The sequence below is a fragment of the Sorex araneus genome, chromosome 1 (genome assembly GCF_027595985.1).
Source record: "Sorex araneus isolate mSorAra2 chromosome 1, mSorAra2.pri, whole genome shotgun sequence".
Classification (NCBI taxonomy): Eukaryota; Metazoa; Chordata; class Mammalia; order Eulipotyphla; family Soricidae; genus Sorex; species Sorex araneus.
Genome location: NC_073302.1, coordinates 203,426,944 through 203,446,401, shown reverse-complemented (window position 1 = coordinate 203,446,401; position 19,458 = coordinate 203,426,944). Strand labels below are relative to the sequence as shown.

Sequence of the window (19,458 nt, the reverse complement as noted above, 5' to 3'; positions counted from 1 at the left end):
ATCACTACTCTTATAAAACTTGACAGATGAATTCTCTATCTCCAAAGTCTTTTTATGATTCCCAGGACCTTCTATGCTAATGTTTAGACTCTATACCACACCTTCTGGACTTTATTTAAGTCACTTTGAGCCATCTTTCAATGACAAATATTATTGGGGGGAGGAGGGCTTCAGGACCACACATGGCAGTGCTCACAGCTTATTTCTGGCTATGTGCTCAGATATCATTTCTGGTAGTGCTCAGGAAACCATACACAGCAACAAGGACTGAATTCAGGTTGACTGCATGCCAGGCAATTACTTTCCCACTGTACTCTCTCTCTGGCCCCAACATATAATATTACATAAACTCCATTATACTTTGTGTCAGGAACTTTATGTAGCTTTTTACATGCTACCTAAATTGGTTTCAATAATATAAAAAGCATGTAAGGATATGATTATTCCCCCCTTTATTGGTAGATTACTTTAGAAGGTCAATAATTAGTCCAAATGCAAAGACTTAGTAAATGGTCAGCATTGTGATTAACTTTTTTGCTAATACACAGTCCACCTGAGCTGGAGATATGGCTCGGTTGTAGAACACTTACCTCGCATTGTGAGAGACTCTGAGTTTGATCCCTAGCACAGCAAACACATAGACATATAGACACACACACACACACACACACACACACCACCTATTTATGGTGGCTTGCACTTTCTTCCATATGGAATACACATTCCAGCCATTATTTTGTGTTCCCTCTTGGGATCATACAGGGATTATCTTCTATTTCTACTACTTCTGTCTCTACTAAAAGCTACTATTCCCTAATGTGGCATTAAAGATACCGCAACTATTCACATAGATGCTCATTTTTTTAAGTGCTTACCAACAACTCATTCTTTTCCCCCATATATTTAAGAGACTTCCGTTAACAGTGCTGTAGGATTACATAGCTTCAGGTAGTTTAGGATTATTGGGTTACTCCCGTCACAGTGCTCCCATTCCTCTGTGTTTATTTGTAGCTTCTTTCTTAGTGTTCTGTTGACTTGTAAATAATGTCTTTCTCTTCTCCTTGAGTTCTTTGCATAGCTTATTCAGAGCAAGTCCTTTTTGTATGGACAAAGAAAGACATTTATTAATGTGCCTTTGCAATTGGGATTTAATTGGCTTTGAATATTATTAATTCCCGGGCATCTGCTTTCTTGACTGTAGCCTTGGTTGCCCTCAGTTCCTAGCCCTCTAAAAGGCAAGGTCCCAAACGGGGGACGAGACGGACCCAGGGCAAGCGGTAAGTTATGTGCTACCCTGGCATCGAGATGGGCCTGGCCAAAGTGCCTCATTCTTAACTGTAAGTTAAGAGTCTGATCATAGACAAGTGCTGTCATGATCTTAAAGTAATGACGAGACTAGGACCCTGCTAGGGATAGGAAAGACTAATCTGGCCTGAGCACTGTAGTCTGAGATTGAGATGACCCCAGGAGAGCAATTCTAAAAGTTTAATGCATCTCTTGCTATGCCCATAAAAAACTCATATGTTTGTTGGACAAGGAGAAGAGAAACACAACCATGGGATTTCATCACTGATGGGTCCTGCTGAAAGAGTATCTGTCCTAGAGAATAGGTGTTCTGCTATTGTTATTGAACCTTTTAAGCTTGAATTGTTACATTTTAGATTCCAGGCTCTGGCCCAGCCTGGTCTTTTGGATGTAGATTTCAGGTGCTGCCTAGTTTGTAATTGACAGTGTGGATTTCATGTGGCAGCCCAGCCCAGTCTTTGGTATGTAAATCTGAGTGCTTTTCAGCCCAAGGAAGGCTTCGGTTTTGGTTTTATATCTTCTTTCCGAGGCCTAGATTACTGGCCTGCAGATACAAGAGAATAATGTTGCCTCAATGTTCTTCCTGTAAGATCTTTTGGTGCCTTTGGTAACTGTCAATGTATTGCACCATGAGCAAAAAGGGGTTCCAAGAGAGAGACATGGGGAAGGCGAGACTAGAGAAAGGCAACAGAGGTAGATCGGGAGGTAGATCCGGAGAGAGGCCGGAGCTGGGAATGTGGGAGATGGAAGTTTGCAACCAGCTGGGTCCTCATTCTTCCTTCGCCTTTCCTTGACCACCGGCAGTCCCAACCAGGCAAGTGTTCTGCCATGGTGCTATTTCCCTGACCCTTAAATAATTCTTTATTAACATTCTCACTTTAGGCTCAAAGAGACAGTACCTGAGTTAAGGCACTTGTCTTGCATGCAGTCAACCTTCTCTGGAGCCACACAGTCCCTTGAGCACTTCCAAGAATGAAATTTGAGCACAAAACCAGAAGCATCCCCTAAGCACCAACACATATAACCCAAGTTCCCCATTCAACAAATCAGAACATAAAAATATTCTCACTTAATTTACTGGCCCTATTGGACAAAAATTACCCATAGACAGGTCTCCGGTCAATTTACAAGCTGAAGTCTTAAATTCCATCTGTTGAGTAAAGAAGTCAAAGTGCATAGGAAGATCTTAAGGAATCACCCAGGTGACACCGGTCTTCAGGACACATTGAAGGGATCCAACATCATCCTTCATACTGCAACTATGATCAAGTGAGTGAGTATGGCCCCGAATAAGCCCCCGTGGTCCACTGTCAAGTTCTGCCCCTCCACACTTTCACCAACATCTGATCCTTCTAAGACAGGGTGGCAGAGACCATGGCTGCAGTCTTCCATAGTTATTTTTAACATCACAAAATTAAGGCTATGAATTAATAGAGTGATTTTATTGCAGCAGTATTACCATGGAACTTTTCATAACTAGCTCATAAAAAAGAAAGAACTGGAATGATTTGTTTAATACTCTCATCCACAGAGAAATACGCTAAGAACAGGTTTCATAGGAAAATGGTTGATATTTTCATTGCCAAGTGCCAGCAGAGCTAAAAATAGCTTTGTTCTGTTTCAAATGATCATATCTTTCTGTCAATTTCCTAAAAAAAATATTTTGGGTTTCCATTTGGTTTTAGAGATTAACAAGAAAGAGTCCATTTCTGTGGGGCTCATTCACAGAGCTGACCTCGTTTGCGAAGTCACACAAATTTCGGCTATGACCGTCCCAGACATAATGGCTCTGATAATGATAGAGTTGCTAAATTATGATCTGAGCTGGGAAATAAAAGAGAGGAAGTTGCTAGGATCCTATTTTCAAGACAATGTCCCTGAACATGTCCTTGCAAATGAGAACAAGTAAGAAGAAATGAGGCGAGGCTGTGATGCTCAGACAGGATTATTTCTAAGTAGAATGCCTTTCAGCATTTTCTGCAACAAGTCAGCCACTCTGAACAAGCCCCTCACAATTCAGAGCTCCACAGAGCTGCACCTGGCTTGACCGAAGACTTTTGTCACCGCTTTAGTGGTTGGTGCTAGCCAGTCTCCCTTGACTCTGTGCTGGCAACATTAGTGTCTTAGGGGTTTGGAGATATCACTTCCATTCACTCTTCGTGTAATCGCCACATGTCCTTGTGTCACATGTCGTTTTTAGTCATCTCTCTTTACTGTGGCTCGCAGGAAAGGAAACAAGAGAATGGGAAGACTTGGCCCCTGCCCTCAATCATATTTTGTCTGTAGAGTAACACCACAGACATATGGAAGAGTGAAAAAGCCATAGAGCTGCCACTGGTGAATGTCCCCCTCAGCAGGCAGCAAGCTGGCATGTGAATTCAGAAGAGTTTGAGAAAACAAGAAAGACTCTCACTGAAGATGTAAAATAAGAGTTCAACCTTGTAACAGTGCAAAGATTGCAAAAGGAAAAGGAGTGGGTGAAGAAGAGATTGGCCCAGTGAGAGAATGTCTCCATGATTCTTGGCGTTGAGACTGATCCCTGCCTGCTCATGCAGCTGTCAGGTGATCCGAGCAGGGTTCTGTAGAGACAGCACGGTGGGAAGGACATTTCCTTGCAGAACACCAGCCCATGTATGATCACTGGCAACCCAATATTATCTTCCAAGCCCCACCAGGAGTGGTGCCTAAGCACAGAACTAGGAGTAATCCCTGAGCACAACCAACGCAGACCCCCCCCCTAAAAAGAAAGAAAAAGAAAAAGAAATGACTGTTATAAGGCCACATAAGATTACTGGAGTGAAATTCAAAAATGACTTGAATCTTCAATATATCCCTATCATTTCTTAAAGTAGCTCTAAAAAATTAGCTTACAGGGATGGAGTGATGGTACAGTATGTAGGGCATTTGCTTTGCATGCAGCAAGCACAGGTTTGATGCCTAGCAATCAATATGGTTCCCTGGGCACAACCAAGAGTATTTTCTGAGTTCAGTGCCAATAGTAACCCCTGAGCATCGCCAGGTGTGGCCTCAAAACAAAACAAAATAAAATAATGGCTTACACTTTAAAGAAACTTAAGACACACACAGTGTTGGATATCATTGGTTTGTCCTTTCTCCCTTGCCACAGAGTTTGGGTTTATCTGGTAATAATCTCTAAACAATTCTAGACTACATTGGTATGTCCTGCTCCCCTTGCCACTAGGAGCTTAGGTATATCAGTCACACCCATCAAAGTGCTCCCGAGTCACTCCCATTCCTTTGTTTATCTGTAACCACTTCTACCAGTTTATCTGCTCTTCCTCTAATCAAACTGTTAATTTGTAAGGTCAGACCTTGCTAAGACAGTGAACTTGTATTGTAAGTTAATATTGTCTTTTTCCTCTCTTATGTCTTTTGAATAGTTTATCTTAAAACAATATCCTTTTGTATGGACAATGAAAGACATTTATTAATATGCTTTGGTAACATGGGATTTAATTGACTTCAAATATTATTCATTCCCGGGCATCTGCTTTCTTGACTGTAGCCTCAGCTGGCCTTACTTCCTAGCACCCTCAAAAGCAGGGTCCCAACGAGGGACGGGATGGACCCAGGGCAAGTGGTGAGTTATGTGCTACCCTGGCATCGAGATGGGCCTGGCCAAAGCGCCTAATGCTTAACTATATGTTAGGAGCTTGGTCATGAACATGTCATGTCATGATCCAAAAGCAACAAGGAGACTAGGACCCTGCTAGGGCTAGGAAAGACTAATCTGGCCTGAGCGCTGTAGTCTGAGATTGAGGTGACCCCCAGAGAGCAATTCTATAAGCTTAATGCGTCTCTTGCTATGTCCATACAAAATGATTTATAATATGAATACTTATACGTTAGTTGGACAAAGAGAGGAGAAACACACCCATGGGATTCCACTCTCGGGTGGATGTCCTGCTGAAAGAGATTCTGTCCTAGTGAAAGCAGCCCCTAAGGGATAGAACTTTACCCCCTATGACTGTAACCACACCTATTGCGTAAGCTCCGGCCCCAGAAGTGGAGGGATTTAATGAGGCTGATGAGGGGGCTGGGGGCGAGGGCCAGAAGAGCAGAGAGAGAGAATGAAGTACCATGGGGGAGGAAGAAGCAGGAGGAGAATCAGAGGAGAATGGAGATGGGAATGAAATAAACTGCGATTGAGACCAACCATCTTGCCTCCATTCCTTCCTTCGCCTGCCTCTTCATCGTCATTCAACCTCCCTGGTGTGGTGCGGTGTCGCCTTTGCCTTTTCTTTTTATTTTTGTGTTTTACACATAGAGACACAGACACACACACACACACACAAAGAGTTCACAGCAACATTATCCATAACGATCCAAAAACAGAAATTCAAATGAATGAAGACGTATATGAACTGTCATATCTTACAGTGGCACAGTAGTTAGAAATCAAAAGGAAGAAAATGGTTCATATTACAACACGCATAAAGACTAAAAAACACGATGGTGCAGGGACCAGAGAGATAATACAGAGGGTAAGATGCTTGCCTTGCATGCAGCCAGCTCGGGTTCAATCCCCAACACCCCAAATTGGGGGCAAGCCCACCCAGAACGATCTGTTAGTTCACAGCTAGGAGTAAGCTCTGAGCACCTCTAGCTATGGCCCCCAAAAGCAAACAAACAAAACCAAAATAAAAACACTACAAAGTAGAAGAAGTCAGTCACGAATGAATTTCCACTGTATGAGTGATTCCCTGTTATAAAATGTCCAGAATAGGTTTATCTACAGAGAGGGCCAGGACTGGGAAAGGTGAGGGGAGGGAGGTATGCACTACTAATGGGTGCAGGATTTATTTCTGGGATAATTCTAATGTTTCCAAATTGACTGTGGTGAGAGCTGCCCAACCTAATATACTAAACCATTGAACCATAGAATTTAAATGGTTGGATTGTGTGATTTGTGAAGTATATATCTCAATAAAGCTGCTATTAAAAAACTATTAAGAGAGGTAGACACTTGGAGAAGCTGGTTCTGGGAGTTGGGACTGAGAGGAAGACTTACACAGTCACACTGTGTTTAGAGTCAATATAGTCGACTTGAAAATAGTCCAGTTAAAAGGAGAAAAAATGTAATTTCCCTTATTACAAGCAAGCTATGTTAAAATACAGGTTCACTTATTTTCTATTCAACTCCATTTAAGAATTCACTTTAATGTTTCAAATAAAAAATAATGGGACTCATTGTAGAGATGCATGTATATATAAATACTCATAGATAGACACATATCCCTTGGGAATCCCTGGTGAATATGCTATATCTAATCATTTCTGACCATTCCCTAGCTCCTACTTGATTTCTAGAGAAATTATGTGTCTTGGGTTTCAATTTATTCCAGCAGCCATTCATTGAGTGCCTGTCTCCGAGCAAGTGCATAAGAAAGCAAAGCTATGTAAGGATAGTGAGATGAATAAGAAAGAAATCTTAGGAACAGAGAGATAGCTCCAAGGGCAAGTTTTTGAGCTTTGAATGCCAACGTCTCAGACTTAATACAGAGCATCGTCCCCCAAGCACTGAGCCAGGGGAGCCCCTAAGGACCATAAGGTATAGAATTCCATTCCAAAACGTGGAAAGAAGGAAGGAAGAGAGGAAGGGAGGGATGAATACATTTCTTCCCTGCCCCTCAGCACTTTGGGATGGAGCACTGAACTGTCCTGTCAGAGCTGAGCCCAATATTGCTGGAAGTGACCCCAAATTTCCCTGGACCCTGTTTAGTGGGCTTCCCTGATCACCCCTTCTGATTCCACTCCCCCCAAAAAAATAAAAATTAAAAAAAAACCCTATTTCAAGTGGTTTATCATTTCACAGGGAGATAGGTCAAATTCAGGAGAACTTGAAAAAAAGAGGAGAGGAAGTGGGGGAGGGGAGGGGGCCGGGTGGGCTTTAAGTGCTGCGTGCTACAAATTCTGACTGATCTGGGCAAGTACTGACTGTACTTCACCTACTACGGACTGTCGAGAGACTTCATGGCTTGTACTTGCTGTGAATCTTTACAAAGAGCACAGAGACTGCTAGGCTAGAGGCCATTCTTTCCTACATATGTCAACTGACACTTAAATCAAAGGATGGAAACCCACCTGAGAAGAGATGGAGCAATTCTGGAAAAATGATCTTCAGTTCTTTTATGTATGTGGTATCAGAGACCAAGCCTAGGGTTTACACAAGGTAGGTACTCTACCACTAAGCACATCTGGGACAAATTATCTGATTCCTAATAGAAACAGAAACATACATAAGAAAATAATATATATTTTTTATTTTTGTGGTGCCAGTGATCAAACCTAGGTCTCATACATGTGAGGCAACCAATTTATATATTTGGTCCAAGAAAGTATATTTTTTTAAAAAAACAATTTTTTCCTTGGGCAAGTGCAATAGTATAGTAGGTAAGGCCTTACGTGGAGTCAAGCTGGGTTTCATCCCCGGCACCACATATGGCACCCCAGTGCCCCTCCAGGAGTGATCCCTGAGCACAGAGCCAGAAGTAAGCCTGACTTCACTGAGTGTAACCTCAAAATAATTTTCCCTTTTGGATACTATCTCAGCAGTATCCCCAGTGCCCTGGGCAGTATTTGTTGTCATTTGAAATAATGCTCATGTCCTGAGGAAGAGGATGCTGAAACATCCGCTGATAATTTCTTTGCTAAGCAGGCTTTCAAGGAAGATGGGGATGTTGACACATTTTCTCCATGGCTTCTGGGGATGGCACAAGAAGATATACAGGGTAGATCCAGGGTCCAGAATGGGAAGTGCTTGACCAAAAGTTGATTTCTGCATGGAAGTTATAACTGTTCAGAACAAAACTATTTTATGACCTGGGAAGAAACCTTTCTTATGAAAAAAAATTTAAGATCAACAAGCAGAAACTCCCAAACTTATTTGGCCTACTGTCTCCATTTTGAAAAAAAAAATTCCTCAGGGACCCCATGAAAACCTTCTTTACATGAGCAAACAGAAAGTGCTCTTAGTACACTGAGGCTACAACAACACATCCATCCTCCTTCCTACCTCCCCACCCTTCATGAGAATTCCAGAGACACCCAAAGGGAAGCTCTTGCTCAATCTGGAAAACAGCAAGCTAGAAGAACAGTGTCACTAGAACTATGACCTTCTTCCAACCTTGTTTGCTTCCTGTGGTCCCCTCTCCTACCAAATGACCATGTCTTGAGCCATGACCCCCAACCCCCACCGTTTATGTGATTTTTCACTCATGGCCCTTTGGGACTATCCTGGAGTTCCAGTTGAAAAGTAATAAGCTAGAGGATTAAAGCTTTCAGAGCCAGACCCCCCTTCTACCCTGAGTGACCCCGTTGGGTTTGAAGGCATCGCAAGAAATGGCCTCGTTTCCCACTCAGCAACCACTGAGCCAGGCCAGAGTGCAGGGGTTGACCCCAGATGCTGTGCCTTCCTGAAGCTAATTAGTTATGAGACCTGCTGCCTGTATGACTTGAATATTTCTCTGTTCAGCTCCTCCTCTCTATTCCCACTGCTACTGTCCCAGTTGGAGCCTCTATCACCTCACTCCCGCACTAGTTCAACAGCTTCCTCACTGGACTCCTGCCAGAATTCTCCCTCTCCTCAAATCCTTCTTTTGCTCAGACCACTTTCTAGTTTAAAAACCCTCCAAGAGGGCCGAGGGGACACACCGCAGGACTGCAGGCAAACACAGGGACCCAAGGTCAGTCCCTGGCACTGCAGACCTTTCCCAGTGTAGCCCCCAACACCCCGGAGAAGCCCCTAAATAGATAAAATGCTTCAATAATTGCTAATTGTTGAATGCAAATAACTTCCCCCAATGTGTGATTTGCAGACCACTAAAACTATTCCGCATAGAAGGGCAGAGAAGGGGCATCTTTTGAAATTGGAGGCAGGGTGTATAATACAACTCAGAGGATCCGTCATAAGTATAAGATTTGTCCCCAATGTAGCATAAAGGCCCTGGAACTCCTAAAATACTCAGCATCCAGAAGAAGACGAAAATTTGCATCCACACATTATCAATGCCCTTGGCCAGAGGATCTTGGAAATGCATGTAAAGTCATGGGCACTTTTATGTTTCTAAGAAATTATGCCATTTTTATACAAATTTAATGAGGTCCCAATCAGGATATCCATGACATTTTTCAAAGAAATAGACAAAACACTCCTGAAATTCATATGGAAAAATAAATCCCCATGAATAGCTAAAGCAATCCTTGGGAAAAAGAAGATGGGTGACATCACCTTTCCCAACTTCAAACTCCACTACAAAGCAGTAGTAATTAAAACAGCATGGTATTGAGCTAGAAACAGACTTGGGGACCAATAAAACAGAGTTGAATATCCTGTCACAACCCCAAAATATATGGCCACTTAATCTTTGACAAAGGAGCAAGAAATGCAAAATGGAAGAAGGAAAGCCTCTTCAAGAAGTGGTGTTGGGAAAACTGAATAGCTACCTGCAAAAAAATGAACTCTGACCACTGTCTAATGCCAGGAACAAAAGTCAGATCAAAGTGGATTAAAGACCTCAATATTAGACATGAATCTATAAGGTACATAGAGGAAAATGTGGGCAGAACTCTCCATGACATTGAAGCTAAAAGCATCTTTAAGGATGAAACAACACTGACCATGCAAGAGGAAGCAAACATAAACAAATGAGACTACATCAAACTAAGAAGCTTCTGCACTTCAAAAGAAACAGTGACCAAAATACAGAAAGAGCCCACAGAATAGGAAAGAATATTTACCCAATACCCATCTGACAAGGGATTAATATCCAGGATATATAAGACACTAGTAAAATTTTATAAGAAAAAAACCTCCAACCCCATCAAAAAATGGGGAGAAGAACAGAAGTTTCCTCAAAAAAAAATACAAATGGCCAAAAGGCACATGAAAAAACGTTCCACATCCCTAGTCATCAGGGAGATGCAAATCAAAACAACAATGAGATATCATCTCACACCATAGAGACTGGCACACATTCAAAAGAACAAAAGCAGCCAGTGCTGGTGTGGATGTGGGGAAAAAGGGACATTCCTTCACTGTTGGTGGGAATGCCAACTGGTCCAGTCTTTCTGGAAAACAATATGGACAGTCCTTCAAAAACTAGAAATTGAGCTTCCATATGACCCTGCAATACCACTTCTGGGAATATATCCCGAGGATGCAAAAGAGCACAGTAGAAATGACATATGTACCTATATATTCATTGCAGCACTGTTCAGAATAGCAAAACATGGAAATAACCCGAGTGCCCTAAAACAGATGACTGGTTAAAGAAACTTTGGTACATCTACACAATGGAATACTATGCAGCTGTTAAGAGAAGTCATGAAATTTGCTTATAAATGGATAGACATGGAGAGTATCATGCTAAGTGAAATGAGTCAGAAAGAGAGGGACAGACATAGAAGGACTGCACTCATTTGTGAACTATAGAATCACATCACATGAGGCTGACACCCAAGGACGGTAGATACAAGGGCCAGGAGGATTGCCCCATAACTGGAAGACTGCTTCATGAGTGGAAGGGAGAAGGCAGATGGAATAGAGAAGGGATCACTAAGAAAATGATGGCTAGAAGAATCAATCGGGATGGGAGATGCATGCCGAAAGTAGATAATGGACCAAACATGATGACCTCTTAGTGTCTGTGTTCCAAGCCATGATGCCCAAAACCAGAGAGAGAGTATGGGAAATATTGTCTGCTATGGAGGCAGGGAGAGGGTGGGAAAGGGGGGTATACCGGGGATATTGGTGGTGGGGTATGTGCACTGGTGGAGGGATGGATGTTTGATCATTGTGTCATTGTAACCCAAACATAAAAGCTTGTTACTATCTCACAGTGATTCAATAAAATTTTTTAAAAAGGAAATTATGCCATTTACAATCAGAAACTGTTCAATATCCTTACATTTTCTTCAAGAACACCATTTTGAAATTTCAAAATGATCCATTTCCCCTTAAATTTATGGAGGTAAGGCTCTTTGTTACAACATATTTACAAAACCTAGATGAAGAGCTGAAAAGTCCCAATAACCACAGAATTGCATAGATCACAATCCACGAAACTCGGAGCTGTGTTTCCAAACAAGATCCTTCCCACAATGTCCTCAAGACAGCATCTTAGCATCTTTTTTCTCTTCTGGGCCACACCTAGTTGTGCTCAGGGCTTACTTCTGGCTCTGTGCTCAGAAGCCCTTCCCCTGGAAAGGCTCAGGGGACCATATGGGGTGCCAGAGACTGAATCCACATCAGCTGTGAGCAAGGCAAGTGTCCTACCTGCTCTGGCCTCATGAAAACTTCTTACTAAACTAGTCACTAAGTTTGACAAATCTTGAGCTTTGTGTGGGTGGCTAGCTGGCATTTTGAAAGCCAGATTCTTGACACAAATGCAACTCTTAGATGAGAACTCTAACAACTAGCTGTGCACCTTACATATTTTAGTTGAAAAAGAGAAAAATCCAAATGTCCATGAGATATGGGTTATGTGTTGTTTCATGATTTTTCTCTAGTACTTGTATTTTTTTTCTCTTTTCCTTTCTTAGAATGTTGGTTTGGAAAATTCATTCTCACTATGTATGGAATGTATCATAAACAACTCTTTTAGGTATCTTTAGACATATATTTTTTAAAAATCATATTCATCAACATACTGTTTTGTTAATACAATCCTGATTCTTATATCTTGCATAGTATGTATACTTCTTCATACTGTATCTTGGATCCAAGTGTTTTCACATACACATACACACACACACACTTTTCAAAATACCAGAGCAGATGAAGGTATCAATAATTACAAGAGTAGTGGCATACCTCAATAAGATCTACCTCTCCCTTCAAACACTGCACTCCTACGAGTGAATAACTTAAGAACCAGAGCTCTAAAGACCGTAATAGAAATCAGTCTCTCAAAAATAATATATATACTTATGAAGCACGTAAGTCTTCAAGATGGAAACATGTAAGTAAAAAATATATAAGCTATCTTAGACTTAATATAGCTCCTGACAGATATTTGGAGGAGTCACCCCAAGGGTGCTTAAGGGCTCCAAGGGTCACACCTGGCAATACTCAGCCATTTGGGCCCATAGCAAGAGCCTTCAGAGGCAGTACTGCTTAGACCCTGCAGTGGGTCAGGGCCCTCTAGATAGCACATGGACCACACCCAGAGATGCTTGGGGTCTTCTAAGCCATACTTGGCAGGTGCTTGGAGGCCTCTAGAGCTATAACTGGTGATGCTCAGGGGGGCATGTGAAGACTGAAGCCTGGTCAGATGCATGCTAATCATGCACCATAGTCACTCTCTGATCTCTGAGTCCCCGTGCATGTATTTAAGGACTTAAACAGACTGTGAAAATCCATGTACTAAACAACACCGTGAACCTTAGAACTCTGTTCAAATATACCTCAGCCGAGGCTCATGGAATCCTCCCCACTGGAACTGGCTCTTTGCTCAAGCACTGGCAACGTTCTGTAAACATAACCAGTTTGTAGTACCGGGGCAGCCACTTACCCTGCAGATGCTTCTGGAGGCAGGACAAAATCTTCTCCCCAGAGTCACGCTTACTTAAGAATCCTCGTTTTCACAGAGCTAAGAAGGTGGCTCAGTCTTAGCTGACCTTTTCTGTGCAAAGGTTTACTCCCTACCATTGTGTGATCCCCCAAGCACTGCTAGGAGTGGTCCCAGGATGCTAAGTGCCACTGAGAATAACAATAAAATCAGGGTCTGGGTGAGGTAGTTATTGTGCACAAGCACCTGACCATCACGATGGTGGTCTGTCCCACAGAGGGCAATTAACCAAGTCAAGAAAACATCAACCACTCTGGGTGCCAAAATGGGTTAGGAGACCTCTGGAATCAAAGTCTTTAGGAGCAGAGGGTCCATTTCTCACTCAGCAGCTCCAGATTTATCTGTGCCGAGGGCGTGCCAGTAACGCCCACTTCCCGTGATTGCCTATGAGCCACAAACTGCAAAAACCGTATACCTCTGGGTTAGGAGTCTTAGAAGGTGGCTCTTGCCACGTGGATATTGCTGCCGCCACCATTTTCTGTGCAGATAAAACAAGGTGGAGAGGAAAAAATCCATCCCCAGGCAGTGCAGAGCTGTAGCCCAGCTCACAGTCCCAAAGCATTGCTGTAAGAAGCCTCTGCTCCTAAAGACTTTGATTCCAGAGGTCTCCTAACCCATTTTGGCACCCAGAGCGGCTTCTTACAGCAATGCACTGGTACTGTGAGCTGGGCTATGCAATTTCTGGCAGAATTTTCCCTGGACTTTATACAGAAATCCAAAACACATCTCTTAATTGTCAGCAATGTGAAACGGTTCCTTTTTAGCGGGTCTGACTTTGGGGGAAAACTCCAAACAATAACAGTGAGGTTTTTGTTGAAATATTGAAGGTAATCAAAGTGGCAGCCATTTCTCTAGACTGTGAACTAAGCCATAGCCCCACGCCGGCCGAGAAGAAGAAATATCCCTCTTTCCCAGTTGTTTCCCATTTTCGGGGAGAAACGAGGCGTGGCATCCACCATATTATGAGGCGCGGGAAGGGGGATGAGAAAAAAAAAAGGAAAAGAAAAAAAAAGTTATGTACTTGGAGCAGTGGGACTACATATCTCTTCATTCTAAGCAATGGAAAACTAATTATCAAATGCTTCCTTGGTAGTAGGGCTGTCTTTCTTGGGGGGAAACTCCAACAACAATAGTGAGTTTTGTGTTGAAATATGGAATGTAATCAAGGTAAAGAGAAAATGAAGTGAAATTCATCAGTTACGCAGTTGGGGGTGGGGGTTGGGGGGAGGTATACTGGGGTCTTTGGTGGTGGAATATGGGCACTGGTGAAGGGATGGGTGTTTGAATATTGTATAACTGAGACATAAGCCTGAGAACTTTGTAACTTTCCACATGGTGATTCAATAAAATAAAAAAAAAGGAAAACATCAACCACTAAAGAAGCTGAACCAAGCTCTGTTTTCAACACTGTAACAGAAATGCTCCTCTTATACTCTCACCCCCACTCCACCATTATATCTGTGAAAAGCTGTCTGCACAGCTCTAAAATCTCACAAAGCTGGAGCCTACAGATAGTACAATAGTGAAGATATATGCCTAGCATGCACCCGACCAGGGTTCAATCCCCAGGAGACTACCTGGGTCACACATCCCCAGACCTAGGACCGAACAAGCAGTTAGGTTAGCCCAGAAGTTCCAATGGGACCTCTGGACCCCTGAGCACTCCTTGAGAGTGCTTCCCCCCAATTAAATTAATTAAACAAAATCTCACAAAGCTAACTAACCCTTACTCCCAATTCACCCTCCCTTTGTTATCTGTAGTGGGGACTGAAATATAACATCATTTGGATCGATCCTCAGAATTATTCTGAACTGGCCCTGCCAGGGGCACTTGGCAGAGGTGTAAGTTGGCCTGAGTTAATGCATTTCTATGTCTGCAGAGACCCTGGTGTAGTTGAAGATTGTCATGGAATCCCACACAGTTTAGCTTCTCATGTTTCTCTAAAAAACTAACAATTTAAGGCTGTAATTTCACCCATTGTTAAATTCCCCAAATCTTAATTAAGAAAAAGCAAGTACAGGAATTAATATTCAGGTCACCATTTATAGTAGAACTAATTTCCCATATGAAAGTCGATACACATCTCCAATGAGTACCTTTTTAGAGTTTCTCCAGGATTTTCAGAGTTGTGTGTTACGAATGTCTTCCCATTGCTTCTTTTGGCACAGATGAACCCAGATAGGGGCAGTCCGCAATGTGGCCAAAACTCAGATCCATTTCTCTCTCTAGAGCACCCTCCACTATTCCTTACTCTACTCTTATCCTTCGCAGCTGGCTACAAGTGCTACTCTTTGGCGCCTGGTTGGGTTTGGCCAATGGGAATTCTATCAAAAATCTGAGTGAGGTAGAACAAAACTGGAGTGTTTATCCCCTATAGGATACTTAGCTGTCTGTATTCCCCAATGGGGAGGCTGTGTCCTTCTCGAGATAGGCTTCTTGACAGAATTTAGTTCTTTCAGGTTCTGCTAACCAGGCCCCATTCTGGTCCTCTGGGGCTTAAAGTTGCTGGCAACTCTGCATTTCAGCCCTGAAAACCCCACCTTAGTCTTTGTGGGATCCTCAACACTTTATGAACACCTTTTGATTTCTTTATTAATCCCTCTCACATTTTGTGGGGATTCTGGTTGATGCCAGGATTCAGAACTCACTGTTCCTTTTTTCTACCTTTTACAAATATTGCTGTCCCTTTTACCTTTTAAAAATATCACTACTGACTCATGCAAATGTTTTCCTGAATTGGAAGCTCATGGAGAGGAATTGTAAATGAGAAAGACAGAGAATAAAAATGCAACTTTGGTATTCGAGGCTAAGGCCAAGTGCAGCATCAACGTGCAACTCTCACCATGACCTGAATACAAATAAGAACTCTAACATTTCCCTAACACAAAAAGAACTTCTTTCTGACATTCCTTAGAAACTTTTTTGGGAGGGGGAAAAGGATCACACCCAGAAGTGCCAGTGGCTATTCCTGGCTCTCTGCTCAGGAGTGACCCTTGACCATGCTCAGGGAATCATATGTGGTGCTGAGTATTCAAATCAGTGTCACAACTCTGAGAGCTACATGCAAGGGAAGCACATTACATTTTTTGGTGGGGGGGGTCACATTCCTGGCTCTGCATTTAGGAATCACTCCTGGTGCTCAGGGGACCACATGGGATGCCAGGGATCAAACCTGGATCGGCTGCACATAAGGCAAGTGCCCACCAAGCTGTACTATGGCTCTGACCCAAGCACATTGCCTTCTGTATCTTTCCAGCCTAGCATTGAGTGTTTATGTTAATTATTATTATTTTTTAAAGAAACTGAAGCTGTAATTGAATCCCAAAGGTATCACGATTTTGGTCAGAGAGCAAATCGTCTCTGTGTTGGAGTCTTCCAATTCCAAACAGCTTTGTAAGCTGTCCAGCACCATGCGAGTAATAGGAAGACACCACTCCTCAGTGGTTTATTCCAGCTTATAACTTATTATTAAGCATTGGAACTTGGCATTAGAAAAGGAATTTTACTTCTAGAAAGAGACCTGAGTAAATTTCTAGGTCCAGTTATATCACAAATTATCTAAGGCATTTTGTATAAGTTGATTCACCTCTTTGGGGCTTCATTTTGTTACTAATAAATGGGATAGATAGAATTTGCAAATATTTAAAAGACTTTAAAATAAAATTATTACAATAAATAAGAAGAATGAATAAAGTCTTCTCACAGAACCTGGTAGCCAGAATCTAAAGCTATTTCCCATGCACAAGAAATGTCTTTGAAGTCATGTTTCAGATTAAAGTTTTGAGCTAATATGGTGTATTCTGTTAAAATAACATTTACTGAAACATAAAATGCTTAACAGTGCTCACCAATAGGTATAAGTCATTTACTAGGATAATCCTCTAATCCAGCAATTCCACTTGCAGGAAGCTACTTTAGAGAAATGTTCCATACGTGCACAAAACTCCTAACGAAGCATGCTAACTGGCATATTTATCTGCGGAGCTGAAATATAAGGACTTCCCTAAACCTATCAGAAAGCAAATTATTATTTTTTTTTGCTTTTTGCGATGCATAGGGGTTATTCCTGGCTCATGCGCTCAGGAATTACTCCTGGCGGTGCTCGAGGGACCATATGGGATGCTGGGGATCGAACCCGGGTTGGCCGCGTGCAAGGCAAACGCCCTACCCGCTGTGCTATCTCTCCAGCCCCAGAAAGCAAATTATTTAGGGGAAACTCATACTGTACATTTGTGCATATAACTATTTATTAAAAAAGATGAATTGATTTGGAAAGGTACGTAAGATATGTTGTCAGGTGAAGAAAGCAAGTCATGGAAAAATCTGTATTACAATCTTAGTTAAATTCTGAATGCAAATCACTATCACTGTATCACTGTCACTGTCATCCCGTTGCTCATCGATTTGTCGAGTGGGCATCAATAACATACAGATGATACATACACAGTTTATAAAATTTACTGTAATTTAAACTTTGATAGCCATAAGATTTCCAACAGCATTTATAAATATCTCTTTTTATGACAGAACAGACTATTATTTTTATGAGTTATGACCTGATCATCTTTTTCATTAAAAAAATCAGATCTCTCCCTCTAAATACTTTGAAGTTTAACTATTTGAAAAATGGAAGCAGTAGTATGAGAAGAATCAACTACTAGACCCACGTGCAGCTAATCCTGGCTTCACTTTACAAAATATTCGATGCACCTGTACTTCATTTAAATTGCTCATAATTCCAAGAGGTCCATGGAAGAGCTTTAAAATCTTCAAAGCACCTCCTGCAGAGCCTAGTTCTAGCTCAGTGCTCCTAAAATTTTATCAAGTGATAATAGCAGTTCACAGACTAGGATGCAGCATTTAGATTGGGAACCACATGTTTACACATACTATGTGCATTAATATAGCATTAATAGTCTGGAAGGGTATATACCAATATGTTAACAGTGATTATCTATGGGTGGTAGCTTTTAAATAACTTTTTCTACTTATCTACTTTTCTATTTATCCCTTTTAGAACACGCCCTCCCGTTGATTAATAAACCTGCTAAATGAGAAAAGAAATCAAGAAATCTATTCCTATAATGATTCACAGACATCACAAACTCCATGAATCCATGTATAAAACGTGAACGAGGAACAGCTCTCTGAAAATCTGTTACGAGTCAGATTTAAAAGACAGTTGTATAGTGGGGACTCAGGGAAAAGCAGCTTGGCCACTAGGACCTGTAATCAGACCCAGTGGGGGCAGACTGGGTATTTCTCACACTGTGAGGCTGTGTGTCTGAGCAATAGTACCTGGCCTGGTCCGATATTCGGATCACACTCTCCATGGTCCATATGCCGGCAGAGGGAGCAATGGGGTACCTTTCTGCACGCAATTTTCCATCCCAAGATGGGTCTGACTCTAGCCACTGAAGGCTCTTACGTGGACCCCTCTCAACTCTGAAGATGGTGACTGACCCTTAACTGCCCTCCTAGAAACTCCGGCAGAAGGCGAGCAGACCTGCCCACAAAGACTCTGAGAGTTCCAGCATCTTAAAATCTGAGCCTCCGGGGCTGGAGAGATAGCACAGCGGGTAGGGCATTTGTCTTGCATGTGGCCAACCTGGGTTTGATCCCCAGCATCCCATACGGTCCCCTGAGCACTGCCAGGAGTAGTTCCTGAGTTCAGAGCCAGGAGTAACCCCTAAGCATCACCAGGTGTGACCCAAAAAGAAAAAAATTAAAATCTGAGCCTCCAATGTGTGCAGCAGCCCAAGCTTGGTCCCCTCTATGGATATGGCCCAGAGGTTGCAAGTGACAACCTAGAGCACTAGCAATGTGCTCTGGACCTCTGGGCCAGACTTGAAAGCAAAAAGTCTCACATCACAGTACCAAAATGTCTCTTATGCTGCAGGGTGGGGGTGCAAGAGAGGGGGGGGGACAGTGAAGTGCTAAGAATGTCTCATCACAATGATTTAGTTGTAATCAGAGTGAACAGTCAGTCCCCAGGGAAGATGACTGCTGACAAGCTTACCACATGAACACACTGAATTGCATCACTTATCACACGTGAAGCCCCACACAGCCCACAAAGACATTTGCCACGGCACAGAGCTAGGACCTGTGAGGATGGCTTCCCAACCCCCCCGGAAGAAGGTGCCGTGCTCAGCTTGCAGTGCCGCTCTACGCTGGTGAGAAAGCCTCCAGACCTGTTCCGAGAGCGTGGCTTTCACCAGGGCACCCCCCCGCACTTACAGCCATAAATGCATTGGCACTGAGAAAGACAGCTGAGGAGGTGGCACTCCGGGTGTGGCTTTATTTCTCACTTCACCGGGTCAGCTATTTGGGCCTAGTCTTCTCCATGGGCTTGAAGCTTTGTTCACACCATCTTGGGTAACACATCACATTATTCTTCCTTATAAAAACAAATAAACTCAAGTGAGCATTCAGAGTCAGCACACCCCTCCGAACACCTCAGCCTTCCCCTCTGATTTCTGTGACAAGCTCGACCCCACCCCTCTCAGGCCTGCCACTGAGGACTGGCTGGATGCTCGACTTCAGTTGCTGGCCTCTGCA

General features: G+C 42.6%; 1 protein-coding gene across 4 annotated transcripts in view; it reads right to left on the bottom strand.

The window, feature by feature from the left end:
• Nucleotides 1–19,458, bottom strand: part of CACNB4 (calcium voltage-gated channel auxiliary subunit beta 4) — a 320,764-nt gene that overhangs the window by 149,518 nt on the left and 151,788 nt on the right. The window contains exon 2 of one of the 4 annotated variants that reach the window (XM_055143096.1): nt 19,138–19,297. The exons of the other annotated variants lie outside the window; for them this stretch is intronic. Within the exon in view, the coding sequence (XP_054999071.1) occupies nt 19,138–19,143 (6 nt within the window). The 5' untranslated portion in view covers nt 19,144–19,297. The remainder of the gene's footprint in view (nt 1–19,137; nt 19,298–19,458) is intronic. 4 annotated transcript variants of the gene reach the window in all.